Source organism: Pangasianodon hypophthalmus, chromosome 24 (assembly GCF_027358585.1).
Source record: "Pangasianodon hypophthalmus isolate fPanHyp1 chromosome 24, fPanHyp1.pri, whole genome shotgun sequence".
Taxonomy (NCBI): domain Eukaryota; kingdom Metazoa; phylum Chordata; class Actinopteri; order Siluriformes; family Pangasiidae; genus Pangasianodon; species Pangasianodon hypophthalmus.
The window spans coordinates 15,253,510-15,269,525 of record NC_069733.1 but is presented as its reverse complement, the minus strand read 5'-3'; the positions used below and the strand labels follow the sequence as shown (position 1 = coordinate 15,269,525).

The 16,016-nt window shown below is 39.8% G+C and overlaps 1 protein-coding gene across 1 annotated transcript; it reads left to right on the top strand.

Moving 5' to 3' along the window:
- Positions 1-364: 364 nt before the first annotated feature.
- pes (pescadillo) lies at positions 365-15,849 on the top strand. Its single transcript, XM_026931577.3, has 15 exons — positions 365-547; positions 2,534-2,613; positions 3,324-3,477; positions 3,787-3,896; positions 4,023-4,194; positions 4,922-5,011; positions 6,391-6,507; positions 7,590-7,667; positions 7,774-7,863; positions 8,714-8,844; positions 8,981-9,106; positions 12,374-12,558; positions 12,645-12,808; positions 14,823-14,990; positions 15,240-15,849. The coding sequence occupies exons 1-15, from the start codon at positions 524-526 to the stop codon at positions 15,318-15,320; spliced, it is 1,770 nt and encodes a 589-aa protein (XP_026787378.3). The 5' UTR covers positions 365-523; the 3' UTR covers positions 15,321-15,849.
- Positions 15,850-16,016: the final 167 nt, after the last annotated feature.

The window sequence follows — 16,016 nt, the reverse complement described above, 5'->3', positions numbered from 1 at the left end:
CAAAATTGACAGAAGAAAGAAAGAATGAAAAAATAACTTAAAGAAAGAAAGAAAAGAAGTAAGAAAGCTCAAGAATGAACAAAATTGACAGAAGAAAGAAAGAAAGCTCAAGAATGAAAAAATATCTGAAAGAAAGAAAGAAAGAAAGAAAGAAAGTAAAAGAATGCTAACAAGAATGAAGGGAACTGGAAATAAAGAAAGCAACAAAGACAGAAAGAAAAAGAAAGAGAACGGGGGAATAAAATGATAAATGATATACAGACAGAAAAGAAAGCCTTTTGTACAATGTTAAGGTTGTTTTGTTTTTTATTCAGGCAGTTTCGCGGGCACTCTGACACTCACCGCGGTCCTTCTGTCGCAGGCTATTGACGTCACTGAGCGCACGTGTAGACGGAACCCTGTTGGCTGTGTTGGCTGGGGGTCTCGGTGTTTAGCTTTGTCGTATTTTGTTAAGTACAGAAGTGGGATTTTTGTGTGTAGTGTAGTAGCTGAGTGTGTGTGTGTGTGTATAAAATTCTCCACAATGGGAGGTTTACAGAAAAAGAAGGTGAGTAGAGCACGCGCGTTTTACTGTAAGAGAAGGGGTAGTGTGTAGCTTTGGGCAGATGTGAGTGTAACACTGTGTGACTGTAACATCCATGAGTTTTTTTCCCATGTTGCTTTACTCAGTGTGGAATACAGGAACTCTCTCCTGGAATTAGTTATGTATTAACCAGACTCTGCTAATCTGCCTGTCAGTCCACTTTACTGCAGTTTCCATGAGGAGCTTCTTCCTCTTCTCCCAGCATGTGGTGTAAACTGTGCAGATAATATCACCTTCAGTACTGCAGTTAAAACAGTAAATCATACTAGAGTTCAAATGAGAAAATTAGGAACAAATAATTTACAGAGGAAAAAAAATCATGCATTACAGAGTAGAAAAACATCTTTTAGTTTATGGCTTATGTGGAACATTATAGAAATGTGATTAAAACATTATTCATATTTATCTATTTACATTTTTTAAAAACTAACTGTAATTATAATTCTCTTCTGTCAATTTAGCCATCATAATGCCAGAATATCCCAATAGTAATAATAATAATAATAATAATAATAATAACAATGTTGTATGTGGCATAATAATAATAATAATAATTATTATTATAATAATAATAATAATGTTGTATGTGGCATAATAATAATAATAACAATAATAATAATGTTGAATGTGGCATAATAATAATAATAATAATTATTATTATTATTATTATTATTATTATTATTACACATTTAATTGAATAAAATAATACATGAATAACATGAATAATAATAAACCAAAGGGAAAAGACTAATAGAATAAAGAAGTGCTTGAATTCAATTAAAAAGAAAATACAGGGTGTTTTAATTAAATGTTAAATTACGACGATACTTTTAAAAATGTTTTTTGTGTGAAAAGTCTCATGACATTGAAGTTTACACCAAATCCTTTACCGCATTTGCCTCGACTCCCGGAAAGTGTTTGGCACTTTTCAGCTGAAAGCGTTTCTCTATAAAGCAGCGTGAAACTGTATCGGTTTCTTTTAGGAACTCATTCTTACCTTTCACCATGACACTGTACAGCAGCTGATCTCTGCGTGAGAGGGGAACACACTCTGTACAACCATCTGTACATGCTGTATATCATACATATGAGTCACTGTCATTGCTGCACACCTCTTTTTATTGTTCCTCTTTTCTTTTATATGTTGCTGTTACTCTTTTTGATGATGTACATAGCTTTAGTTAATATTCAGTGTGTTTTTTTTTTTTTTTTTGTAGATTTGCAATTCTGCTTTTAATTTTATCGTTATTTTTTTATGCTGCTGAAACATAATTTCCCTCACAGTATTAATAAAATCTATCTATCTATCTATCTATCTATCTATCTGTCTGTCTATCTATCTATCTACAATTTATCTACAATCTATCTACTATCTGTCACAACAAAGGGCCTCATTTATCAAACTGGATATGAACGGTTTTATGCGTAAATCGTTGTACGAGCATTCACACGAGAAATTTGGGATTCGTAAAAGTCCTGTGACTTCATAAACCCCGTCCTTCTCGTGCTCCTGAGTGTGTGTAAATTTATGCATCAGAAGACCGACTAATCTAAACCTCGACCTGATCGACTTCAGATCATATCATTTGCACGGATTAATACATTTTTATATGCAGAATATACTGTTGAGGTTAATTTTTTTTTCTGCCCACAGCATTTATCAGACGCCCTTATAAATGACATGAACATGAGCATGTACTTGTTAAATGTTAAACCTAGTGTCATGTAGGTTGTAGTTTGAATTCGAACATGTTACTGTGTCTGTTGTGTCTAATTTCCATGAAAATGGCCATTTTTGAAACGTTATTCTTTTATAAAGAACGAGCCTGCGTTTGCCTCAGAGAGGTGTCCTCCTTTCTCGAATGCTGCATTCACTTTTTAGAGTGAAGTTTGCTGAAGTTATGAAGTGTGTGTTTGTGTGTGTGTGTGATGTGTCTTTTTTCTCCGCAGTATGAGAGCGGCTCAGCCACCAACTACATCAGCAGGAACAAAGCGCGTAAGAAGCTGAGCCTGAGTCTGGCTGATTTCAGGTCAGTGCCGCAGCAGACACGAAGACGATCACATCGCTCTAAATAAATGACGGAAAACAATTACAGATCAACGATTTTGATTTTTTTTTTTAAAAAAAAGTGGCAAAACAGTTTTCTCTGCTGACTTTTCCCTGAAGTGACTTTTCCTGATGTGTATCAGCATCTTGTTGATATGGTAGTTGGTTGCTTATGATTACTAGCTAGCTAGCTATTTCCTTTTATTGTTTGGCGAATGAATGTATTACTTAGCTGAGTTCTGACTCGTTTAGGATACGAAGTGCACCCTTGGTTTTAAATGTGTGTTAGACCCTGATATGGTTTATTGACGCCCCGTTTTGTGGAACAGCGTCGCTTTTAAATATCTACTGTTTCATCTAAGTTGGGATAAAATGTGTGGTGCAGCTTGTGGTACACTTTAATTTCTGAAAGGAGGGAAATTCAACAACCTAAAGACATGGTCATGATTTTAATTCGGAAGCCGTGTCATTAAATCAAGCTACCAGTCACACGAAAAGAGGCACACAGAGTATATTCAGTGTTTTGAATGATATTCACCGTCAACTGATGAATATTTTTCAGTACGAATTATAGCAGGGCTCTAGGTCTAGAGTCTCTCACCCAGAATGATATTGTTTATTCTGTGCTCGGTTACATGCTGGAATGATGATGATGATGATGATGATGATGAGGATGATGATCTCTCTGTGCAGACGATTGTGCATCTTGAAAGGAATTTACCCACATGAACCCAAACACAAGAAGAAGGTCAACAAGGGCTCCACGGCCCAGAGGACCTTCTACCTGCTCAAAGACATCCGCTTCCTCTTGCACGAGCCCGTCGTCGGCAAGTTCAGAGAGTACAAGGTGAGCGAGTGCGCTGCAAACCAAGCTGCTGTGGGTTAGGGTACAAGAAGGAAGGATTTAAACATCTGAAGGTGTGCGGTTATTGTTGATTATTTTCCAAACACATCCTAATACAACAATATGCCAATTTTCCTTATTAATTAAAGTTTGTGGTATAAGAGGAATAAAACTTTGAGACGTGCTGTTATTGGAAAATAATCAACAGATTTATTTGAATATCCATCTATCATTTTGGCAATTATGGCAAACATTTCTCATTGTGCTCATCCTGAGAATATAATTCACGTCCCTGTGTTTCTCCCCTGTTAGATATTCGTGCGTAAACTGCGGAAGGCGTACGGAAAGGCAGAGTGGGGCTCCGTCGAGAGGCTGAAAGACAACAAACCCACATACAAACTGGACCACATTGTAAAGGAGAGGTGAGGCAGGACGCAGTACCTCCTCTCAGCAGCAGAGGGCGGTGCTTACACATCACAGTGCTTGCATCACTTACATGCATTTATTTTCAACGTGATGCATAATGACAGCTGTGATAATTCTGCCAGGTATCCGACATTCATTGATGCTCTGCGGGACGTAGACGACGCTCTGTCCATGTGTTTCCTGTTCTCTACGTTTGCTCGCACCGGGAAGTGCCACGTGCAGGTGATCCAGCTGTGCCGCAGACTCAGTGTAGAATGGATGAACTACATCATCGCCTCGCGGTCGCTCAAAAAGGTACATGAGAGGAGCGTGTAATTACCATCATTACGACTATTTCATAACCAATAGTAGTAATTGGACTAAAGCATATATAAATAAAAACTTTTAATAAATGTATACTGAATTATGTACATTATATCAGTTTTCTAAATTGGGTCCCTGGAGGACTAGTGGTTAGGCCACATTGCTCTCGTCGCCATGACCCGCGTTCGATGCCCGGCCAGGGAACCAACCAGAGAACATGACAGTGCACTCCCAGTTCCGGTCCCAAGCCCGGATGAAACTGGGGAGGGTTGAGTCAGGAAGGGCATCCAGCATAAAAGCTCAAACAAGAGACTCTGAGCTCTTTACACTGCTGCTTCTGTCACTATTTACACCGCCACTGTCCCCTTCACACTGCCCCTGAACTCTTTACCCCGTACCCTTTAAGTTGCCTCTTTACCCTTTGTGCTGCCTTTGTCCCCTTTCCACTGCCTCTTTCTCGTTTACGCCACCCATTTTTCTCTTTTGCGCTGCTTCTGTCCTTTTCGCACTGCCCCTGTGTCCTTCATGCCACCTCTTTTTTCTTTACCCCATGCTCTTTGCATTGCCTCTGTATTTTTTTCTAATCATACACATGGCCTCTGTACCCTTTACAGAGGAAGTGAACTCTTAATATTTTGCATACTGCAAGCCGATATTATTACCTATTGTTAAATACTGCTAATCGTTCACTGATGTCTTTGCATGTTTATTTTGACAGGTGTTTCTATCCATCAAGGGCATCTATTACCAGGCAGAAGTGCTGGGCCAGACCATCACCTGGCTCGTACCATATCAGTTTGCTCATGATGTAAGTATAGGGGAGGGTTGTCGACTAATGCTTTAACCTGTGACTCATGCTGTAACAAATAACCTGTGGCCACGTGCTTTAAGTGTGGCGACAGTTTATTTGTGTACTTTTGTTCTTCTGACTATATACAACATTCAGTGTATTGTCATTAAACTGCTGTACATTATGTATTGTATTAGAACAGGAATCTGTAGCCTATGCCTTGCTATAACTTGCTTTATTTAGGTGTAAATTGTGAAAAATTGTCTACCTGTAGTGGTCAGCTTGGTTCTTGGTAAAACTTTAAACACACACCAGTGCAAGGAAAAACAGTGTGTCTTTATCAGATGTTGACATTATTTCCATCTGTCCTCACTCCCAGCCTTAAAATCAAATGCATTTTCAATTGATGGTCTAAACTGAGCTAAGTCAACATGAGCTGGAGGCTGAGAGCGAGAGGCCAGAGGCAGTGAGAGGGAAAAAGGGAGAGGGAGAGAGATAGAGACTCATGCTCTGCAGGATGGTGATGGAAATCTGGATCGCTGCCTCCAGTTGTAAACCAATAATGGAAACTATAATTTGTGTAAGCAAACAGTGACGTCTTTGTTTTTCGGGTAGATAGAAGATATTGCTACCATTAAAGCTGTAAATGCCTGCAGGTCTCCTCCCCAGACCTTCGCTTCAGGTCGGGGAGTTCGTTGCTGTCGGATTATTATGAAGCTGCTATTGAATCGTCCTCTAAGTGACCTGGGAAGCATGAGCTACGTTATGAATGAATAATTTTGTTTATATTGTGTGTGACCAGAAGTGTCTCTTTTCTGTGGTTAATCACATAAAACAAGGATGTACACATCATATTTGCTGAGGCACAGTCAAATAATAATCTTCAAATAATGGCATAACTAATTTTCATAATACTGATCAAATATAAAAATTGAATTAAATATTTTGTTCTTAAATGAATCTGGTTAACCTGCTTCACTGAGGTAAGTTGGCCATGCCCTCGTTTACCAGGGACTGTTGTGCAAGGAGTCCCCGCCTCCTTTGCTAGGGTTGACGTGCTGAGGCCACGCCTCTTTTCTAGGGTTGATATGTGCTGAGTCCATGCCCTCTTTTACAAGGATCGATCTCTGGATATGCCAGTTGGGACCGATGTGCACAGAGGCCACTCCTCCTTTTGCTGGTTCTGATAGACACAGGCCACGCCTCCTTCGCAGGGCCTTACCTGGTCATGCCTTCTTTACAGGGGCTAATGATACGCCTTTTCTGCTAGAACTAACAGCCATGATTGCCTTCAGTCTTACCCAAAACACACTGTTTTGAATCAGTGCAGTCATGTTGTGGATATTTGTAATTGTGTGTGTGTGTGTGTGTGCGTGTGTGTGTGTGTGTGTATTTAGCACCCTACAGATGTGGATTACAGAGTCATGGCCACTTTCACAGAGTTCTACACCACACTGCTTGGCTTTGTCAACTTCCGCCTCTACCAAACCCTCAACCTCATTTACCCACCTAAGGTAACACACACAGACAGCAGACACGCATGTACACACACTTCCTACTGTTGTACAAAATAATCCCATGCACTTTTCCATAGTTATACAGATGGGTGAGAAATTAAAGGAAACAAACGTAACGAGCGCTGACTCTTCTACAGTGGTGTACTGAATGACACAGTTAAGCCTTTAACATCGTGCCATTGTGCCTGTGTGACGTACACAAAAACAGTGGTACAAGTCTGAATGTTTGCCTCAGGTTTGAGCAGGTCTGGTGTCTCTCTTCTGCTGTGGGGGGCATTTATTTATTTTGCTGCCCTTGTTTGACTCCATTTGTCCTCTTAAAGAGAAGAGTCATTGCAGTTCAATCAAAAGTTCTTCAGACTTCTTAATCACCTTTATCCTGTGATGAAACATTTCTTTCCTGATGGGTGTGGTCTCTACCAGAATGACTCCGCCCACATCTATGGGACACAAGGGCTCACTGAATGGTTTTCAAATGATGTGAATCATATGCTATGACCTTCACGTTCAACAGATAATCAGCATAATTGAACATTTGTGGGAGATTTAGGACTGATGTGTTGGATAACGCTCTCCAATACCATCAAAACACCAACAGAGGGAAAATCTCTGTGTTCGTCTCACTAGTACATTTCCAGAGAGTTGTAGAATCTGTGCGAAGGCGTATTAAATGTTCTGTTCTGGTGGCTTGTGGTGGCCCAACACCTTACTAAGACACTTTATGTTGGTTTTTCCTTTAATTTGTCACTCATCTGTACATAGTAGAGACCAATATAACTGATGTCATTATATAAGGGAGCAGTACAAAGTACTTCTCCCTAAAAAAAACACAACACTCTCCAATTTAAGTGTCATGACGAGACGTTTCATGTGTATAAGAACTAGGATGGTGCAATGAGGTTTCAAACAAAGAGCGTGGTTATTCACTAAAATGCTTCTAATTCTATTACATCTTTAAGAAGAAAAAAAAAAAACTTTTAAATGTGTGAAAATCAGTGCTGGTCTGTTTGGGGGGCAATTACTTTTGGATAGTACACTCTCTATGTCTGCATCTCTAATGTATATTTATTCTGTTTTAGCTTGATGGGAAAGGAGAGACAGATCTCAAAGCTGATTTTGAGGAGGACTATGCCATGGATTCGGAGAGCTACCTGGAGGTTTTGCCATCTCTTTGTTTGTTGTTTATCATCTCTGCCTCTCATTACATCCTCCTTACCCCGATTCAAGCCGTTTAACTAAAACCCAAGTCTGTGTCTGGTGCAGAAACTGTCAGCGCTGAGCGCCAGTCTGGCTCGTGTCGTCTCCACGGCTGAAGAAGAGGAAGCAGAGATGGACCATTTCCCCGCCGAAGGGGTGAGAGACGATTAAACCAGTCATCGCTATCGCGCTACAGTTAAAGCTGGATCTGTTTAGGGCTTTGCGAATGTGAGAGCAGCACGGATTTGTGTAAAAGCTGCTGGCGTCAATGGAACAGTTACAGATTTCACACCTTTACCTGCAGGTGTTGCATCGGGGAGCTGGTCACTCTGGTTACACAGTTGGATATTAACAAACAGCCTGATGGCACCAGCTATATCATGTACACCATTAAAGTGGATGAGAAATCACTTCTAAGAACATTCTAGCCTTAAAAGTCTGGCATTTTTAAAATTGTGAAATACAATCCACAGAGGTCTTAAATGCGTTCTTAATTTTAGGAGCTTTTGAGCTGAAAGTGCTTCTGAAGTAAAAAGTTTTGTACTTAATAAATGTACGTAAATGTTGCTTAATGTTATGGACATTAATACTGTCAGATCTCTAAAACAAAAAAAATACAAAATAGTTTCAGAGATATTCTCGGGTTAATTTTATAGTTTGTCAGTTCTGGAGAAATTATATTTATTTATTTATTTTGGTAAAAATATGACTCTCTTCCTGTACTAGTCTTGTGCTCCTCCAAATATGACCTGCCATCAGGGGTGTGTCTTGCACCATAAAAAAAGCAAATATGGTTCGTCTGTGCATTTTTTGATGTATGTTTTCTCACACACTGTTTTCCAACCGTTCCTTGATTGAGAAAAAAATGTTTGGATTTTATTCATTTAAAAGAGGGTGGAGTTTGAGCAGGTTGGCGGTGTTTTCGGAGTGTTCAGTGTCGGAACGTAGCTAAATGAAGTTCACGTCTGTTTTTTTTTTTTTTTTTTTTTCTTTTTTGCGTCCTCAGGAGGACATGGAGAAGATGGAGGCGAGGGTAAAGGCGCAGCAGGAGGACGACAAACACAAGAAGCTCTTCGAGGGCCTCAAGTTCTTCCTGAACAGAGAAGTGCCGAGAGAATCTCTGGCTTTCCTGCTAAGGTGATCAGGGATAGTGGATTTAACATGAATGTGTGAAGGGAGCAGTAGAAAATATTGAGGTATTAGGGGGAAAAAAAGAAGAGAGACAGCTATAATGCAAATGTATGCAAGTATGTAAATCTCTCTGTGTCCACAGGTGTTTCGGTGCACAGGTGTCCTGGGACAAATCTCTGTGTATCGGCAGCACGTATGACATCACCGACGAGACGATCACACACCACGTGGTGGACAGACCCAGCCTGGACAAACAGTACATCAACAGGTCAGATACACACTCAGCTGCGTGTAGGTCAGCGACACAGCCTGAGGCGCTCTCCTGTCAGTTTGCATACGTTTCATGCAAATGTCTTTTTATACAAAGCAGTTTAAATGGAGCGCATTTACACTGACGCCATATTTGGAATATTGTTATCCTGCTAACTGGAGTCACATCAGAACAGAAGATCTGGAGATTTCAAATCACTTGACTGCACTCCCCCATATTTCAGTGATCATGAGAAGAAATTATTTTTCGCTTTTAATTTTAAAAAACTTCTTAGTCCCATCATGTCGAGAACTAAAAGACCTGGAGACATGGCAAAATTTAATCAGTATCAGTTTCCCTGCTTAAAATTTAAAATGGAATTGTAGTATTGACTTGTATGCTTAATAGTTTTGGAAAATTAAAGTTTCTCTCAGAGATTTTTAGTTGTTTTAGTTGATTTAAAGGTAGGGCGACATCTAAAACTATCCTCCAATCGACATATGAATCAGGAGCGACTGACAGTTGCGTGGATGTTTTGAACTCTCTGATATTAACTGACACGCTGGAAGCCCCGCCCCCTTCTGCCCATCTCACATTAGCAGTCACTCTATCAACTCTGTTTTCCTGCTTGAAAGATGCACTAATGCTGCATCATCGCTTTCTGTCAGCGTCAATGGAGAATGTTTGGAGTTCACTGATTTGAAATAAAATCCAACAACGCATGTTTGATGTCACTAACGTTAGATAAGTTTAGATTTAACATCTGTTAACTATGTTTATTAGGGATACCACCACAAAGTTTTGGCAAATATAAATAAATTTTTTAAAAAATGGCAAAAGACAAAAATATATAATACTTTGCAAATAGTTTTAATGGTGGTGATGATTCAAAAGTGATATAAATTAAATTAAAAAATTAATAATGCTGTTTGCTCTCCAGTCAGTGCACATGAGTTTGAGCATCATGGTCTAAACTGCAGTATTGGTTGTTATGGTAACCACTATGTGGTTAAGGTCTTATTAAGGTCTGATGTTTACGGCAGGGTTGTCACGGTAACCTGTTTCTCATTGATCGCACCGGTTTCCTCTTTTTCCCCTGCTCTCATTCTCATTCAGCACTACAAGGAAATACACAACTAATGTATTTTCGTTTCACTGTGTTTTAGTCAAAAAAAAGTTTTAGTTTGGTTTCATAACGATTTAATTCTACATTCTGTAATAAGTAAATGTACTAGAAGTAACTGCTTTTATAATATACACTACATCTTGCCTAGTTTTATGCCTCCACAATGGAGGCGAAGGTGTTATGTTTTCACATTGCCCATCCGTTCGAGATGATCATTAGTGCGACATCTCAAGAAGAAGTAGGCGAAAGATTTCATCATTATCATTGTAACCAGCAGCTGAACTGGTTAGATTTTGGAATTGATCCAAACAGGGTCAAGGTCAAATGTCTGACATAGTGTTTCTTCCTTCCTGTCTGAAGTATATCTTAAGGCTATTTCTGGCATACGAATGAGTATGCAGAAGGACTAGACTTGTTGGAGGCGGAGGCATCCCAGTCGACGCTGTGAGGAATTTATTTAAGCGCCTTTAAGGTCTTTGCTAATTTATTTTTCGCGCCCCCCCCCCCCCCCCCCCCCCCCCCCACTAATCAAAGTGCTTTTGATAAGATGGTGTTACTTTTCTTATTTGCAAGATAAGGAAATGTTTATAAAATGCAGATATTTGGGTAATATTAGCCTGTTTCACAAGCTGTAGCTCTCCATCCATTTCCAACTTGAGTGTTATCATCTGTCAGTGATTAATGCCGATTCCATATTACATGCTCGAGCAGAGAGTGACAAAGCGACAACACAACCAGCATATCTATGCAAATTGGATATCATGTCGTAAAATATGACAAATCCAAATGATTGGCTCGAATGATTCCTCAGATCCATCCTACAATGTGTGTATGCCAACATTTCTTCAGTTCCTCACTCACGACTTGCAGTTAGTTCCCATTCACTGTCCAATGCAGAATGATTGAAGAAAAACTTTCATCTTCTGCCTCTCATATACCACCTCTCATTAAATGTTAGGAAGAAAAGTAAGCTTGGAAGGTTTTAGCAGAGATTATTGTTGCCTTTGGTGAGTGTACATAGCTAGTACAGTTAGCTTGCTTTGCTAAGCTGGCAATGTAGTACAAAGCCGAGCACATAACATGTAAACCAAAGTTAATTCGATTTTAAACAAGTGGTGTGTATAGATCATATAGTTAGCTGTAGGCTATACGTTTTGGCTTCTAGCACTGAACATTGACTACTACGACTGAACAGTTCTGTTCATTTAGAACATGTTATTATGGAAAACGGACAAATCCTTACATGCGAATTGATTGCTGCTTCACTGAACAAACTGCATCTCGAGCGCTAACTAGGTGCTAGATTCTTATCTCAGAGTGTGGCGTTTTCTGTGACTAGTGACATTCCATCCACATTGCAAGTGTGTGTCTGGTTTGAAGATGGGAGCTGACCCACAATGCAGTTCTTTCAGCTCCGGCTCTTTTTCCTGCCTCTCAATGGCCCTCTTTTATCCCCTTCCTGTGTGTGTCTGTACAAGTGAAGCAGTCTTGTGAGTCTCGAGCCTTGGTGTGGTGATCTATTTTTGAATTCCTTTCACTCGTCTACCCTCACGGCCACATTACATACATGACCTTCCTACGCATATTCATGATTCCGTAGAACACACTCGCATACAGAACATTCTGTACAATCTCTTCCTATTACAATGGCTCTTATTGTTTAGTACGTATGTTTATGCTGTATGTACTATTGTATGTATGTGTATCCATAACGTCAGATCCACAAGTCTGAGTTTACTACCAAGTCTGAGTTTATTATCTGTTTGAGAAATTTAAATTGAAATATATCTTAATATCCTGTTCACACACCATTCGCCATGGCATCAGCACATTGTCTTAATTGTTGTCGTCCCCTGACAGTTAACATCTAACAGCCAAAAGTTTGTCTGTATGTGTCATACATCAAATCAGATATGTTAGCCACCACATCCAAACTTTAGGAATGAAAGAAGTCTGACAACAAGGTGACAGGCAGGAGCCAGCAGTCAATCCTGAGAGAGAGTGAGTGAGAGTGTAAACAAAGCAAGCAGAAATCTGAGTCTGATATTATACAGTAACAAGCAAAAGGATTCAGGACTGATTGAGGTTTTGCTGCTTTCTTTTTGAAAAAGGAAGCCATTTGTTAGTTCTCTACTCAGCATGATGTCGTGATTCTGCAGGTACTACATTCAGCCTCAGTGGGTGTACGACTGCGTGAACTCTAAGATGCTCCTTCCGGTGGAGGACTACTTCCTGGGCGTCACACTTCCTCCCCACCTGTCACCCTTCGTGGAGGAGAAGGAGGGCGATTACGTTCCTCCAGAGAGGCAGAAACTCCTGGCTCTGCAGAGAGGAGAGAAACCTGGTGAGCGTTAGTCAATATTTGTGGATTTCACTGTTTGAATATTCGTTCTTGTGTTCTCTGATGGACCAGCGTCCTCTTCTGTCCAGTCGCAGAGCAGGACGAGGAAGAAGAGGAGGATGAAGAGGAAGAAGAAGATGATGATGATGATGATGCCGAAGAAGAGGAGGAGGAGGAGGAAGAGGAGGAGGAAGAAGAGGCTGAACAAGAGGCTAAACTGAAAGATATGGAACAGAAAAGAACACAGGGCAAGGTAAGAGTGAGATGTCAACGTCGTCACCGTGATGAATGTTTAAAATGCTGTTGAAGTTATTATGTCATAAAATACAAGCACCAATCATATTCTTGTATGCAAATAGAGGAAAAACCTGAAGGACCAGGTGTTGCTGAAAAATACGTCTTGTCAGTGAGCAGATTTCTGAAAAACTGTTGAAATTCTTTGATTGTCTTTTAATATTGGAACAAAAAGTGATCCGGATTTAAAAAAAAAAAAAAAAAAAAAAAAAGAGAAGTGTGAAAGCAGTATAATAAACTAGTTATGAGTGAGGGTTGCTCAACTAATAAAACTTTGCCACAGTCTTTATCAAGTGTACAGTGGAGTATAACTCTGGCCTCTATCAGTGCTTGCAAACAGTTTAAAAACTGCAAATGGAGGAGTAATCAGGTGATTTGCTTTGAGTACCAAGTTCACTGGTTTTATCAGTTTCTTGTTTGTGATCTGTGTGGCAGGTGCGCTTTATTATTAGAGAGCCAGAGAGCAAACAAGCATCACATCTCTAAAAGTGGCAGGCAGTTTCGCTTTATAAAGCTGTAAAGAGAGAGGTATAACATGCTTGTGGCCGTTAAAGTGTCAGACTTAGAGTACAGACTAAGGATTCATCGACACCATATTTTCCGAATGAGTATGAGTGGGTTTTTTTGGTGCTCATCAATACTGATATGAAATGAGTAATCTACTTAGTATTAAACAGAGATGTCCAAGAACATACAGTATGTGATTTAACCTAATATTTCTGTTCTTTTGAACGCCGTATCAAGCCTAACCGAGCACTGAAGAATGTTACTTGAGCCATGACTTTATGCCTGAAGGTGAAGATATGGGGCAGATTTGCGGCTTGCTGCTGTTTGTCCTGTTCTTAAATATGTTCTCAGGGTGACTCAGGAGCCATTAATCCGTCACAGGTGGTCGGTGCTTGCGTCCAGAGCTCAACGAATGTGCAAATGAGCTGTATACATATTAGGCCTCTTAGGTTAACCATTAGCCCTTTTGGTGAGTGTTGGGTGTAAAAGTGAATTAATTAGCTCATGTTCCAGGTGAATGAGCACGTTTGGGACTGAGAAGGAGCTTCGTTATACAGCAATGGAGAACTTTGCACTAATGCTAAAACGCTTTTTTTTAAAAAAAAAAATAGAATGTTTTATTTGTGTTTGTTTAAGCATCCATAACAGAATCTGTTTTAGGTTCTGATAAATTTGATTCGCTTTAGTTCAGTTTTATTTGTGTGTCGCTTTTAACTGTAGATGTTGTCCCAAAGCTGCTTTACCAAACTCCAGATGTAGTTTTATATTTAGATCCCTAATGAAAAAGCCGGAGGTGACAGGACATGAGGAAGAAACCTTGAAAGGAACCAGACTCGAAAAGAAACTCCACCCTCTTTTAGGTGACACCAGATAGGGGCATTAGACATCATTACACTTCTGCAACTGTGTGCTATAAAGTCAATCAGTACTAAGTGTGTTGAAAGGATGTTCACTAGCTATGAGTATATTATGAGGCATAGAATGAGAACAGGACAATCTTTATGATTACAGCAGCAGTTCTTGTGTACAAATGTACAGAATCTAGATGAGATTATCCACTGAAGCAAGAGTACGATTTGGGAATAAACTGTGAAAATCTTTAGGGTGTCCATGTGGGAACAAAAGCTGTGTGCAGAAGCTCCAAGCAAACAGAGGATTAGTTTATTGGGTCCTGTCCTGTTTAATGGTCACCTCATCAAAACTCCAAACACTGTTCTTTGTTCAGACAGCTTCACGGATGACAGAACTTCTGAAATAATCCGACAAGGATGAAGTCGCTCTTCCTAGACTGACTTTACAGTGAAAACCGAATGCATGTTGTTTATTCGTTATATAAATCCATAATCAGTATACGTGTTTGAATCTGACGGTGAGAAGAGTGTGATTTATATTTGCACAGCATGAAGAACGAGGAAACTGGCAGAAGCGTTGGGCGTGGTGTCTGATTGTGCCTTTTTGTTTTACAGGCCTTATCGGTGAAGGTGACCCCTGGAAAGGCGACTCCAGACAACAGGCAGAGACTGGATCAAGAAGAGAAGGCTGAGGAGAAGAGGCTCGCCATCATGATGATGAAGAAGAAGGACAAATACCTCTACGATAAGATCATGTTCGGAAAGAAGAGGAAGGTTCGAGAGGTAAGACGTCGCCAGCCGGGCCCCACATTTCCATCTGCTGTATTGAATTCAGCTAAATTAAACCAAAACTTGTATACTCTAAGCTAGAGGTGACAGTTATTGTGCAATCAATTTGTAAACCATTCAGTGCTTTAAAGTTAATGGTTAGAGAATTCGAGCATGTCAAATATTAAGTGGTCGGCTCTTAACTCATGATTGAGGTTCCATGATGCACGGCTATTCATTAACCTGATCCTCCCTCTTCTTCAGGCTAACAAAATGGCAGCCAAGAGAAAAGCTTTGGACGAGGCCAGCAAATCGGACAGAAAGAAGAAGTCGAAGAAACAGTAGAGGGGAAATGAGAATGGATGTTATTTTTATTATTAAAAAAAATTCTATCCATTTATTGGACACTGTCATGCCTATTGTATGCAAAAAAAAAAATGTCTCTTCAATGTTATTTAGGTTTAATGATCACATTGTATTAAATTGATCAGTTTTATTCATGTATTTTAAATACCTCGTTAGTCATCCCATTGTATTAAAATGATCCATTTTAGCCAGTGGTGTAAAAAACACTTTTGCTTTTTTTTTCCATTAAGATACAATGATCTGTTTTATTTTATGTTTAATACAAGAACAATATCTCAGGCTGGCATACACTCTCTCCAAAATCGATTAATCATAGGCGTCTGTGCGCTCATGTATGTGGGAGAAGGTAGGTAGAGCATTCCTCCGAGTGTGTGTCACTCTGCCTTGTGATTTAGCTTGAGCGACAGTTTGAAAAGTTTGGCTTCATATTTCCCAGTTGGTGGCTGTAGTATAGGTGGGGAATGGTGACCAAGCTGGTGAAAAAAAATAATAAAATATTTAAAAATCAGTGCTTGGCCGCCGTGTTTACAACCTCCCTGGGAAATCATTCACTGTCATGGTTTCTCTTGTCAGTGATATCCTGACAATCCTCAGCTCTACCTGTCTTCCACTCCAGGACAGCTCAGCCTGGCCCCATTTTTTTTTTTTTTTTTTTCATATTCTTTCTTCGGATCT

What these genes read in the sequence shown, in the direction of transcription:
- pes (XM_026931577.3), top strand. Translation starts at nt 524, where the DNA reads ATGGGAGGTTTACAGAAAAAGAAG. An exon ending in ACCTCATTTACCCACCTAAG is followed by an intron (nt 6,508 to 7,589) that starts GTAACACACACA and finishes ATTCTGTTTTAG; the next exon opens with CTTGATGGGAAAGGAGAGAC. An exon ending in AGAAGAGGAAGGTTCGAGAG is followed by an intron (nt 14,991 to 15,239) that starts GTAAGACGTCGC and finishes CCTCTTCTTCAG; the next exon opens with GCTAACAAAATGGCAGCCAA.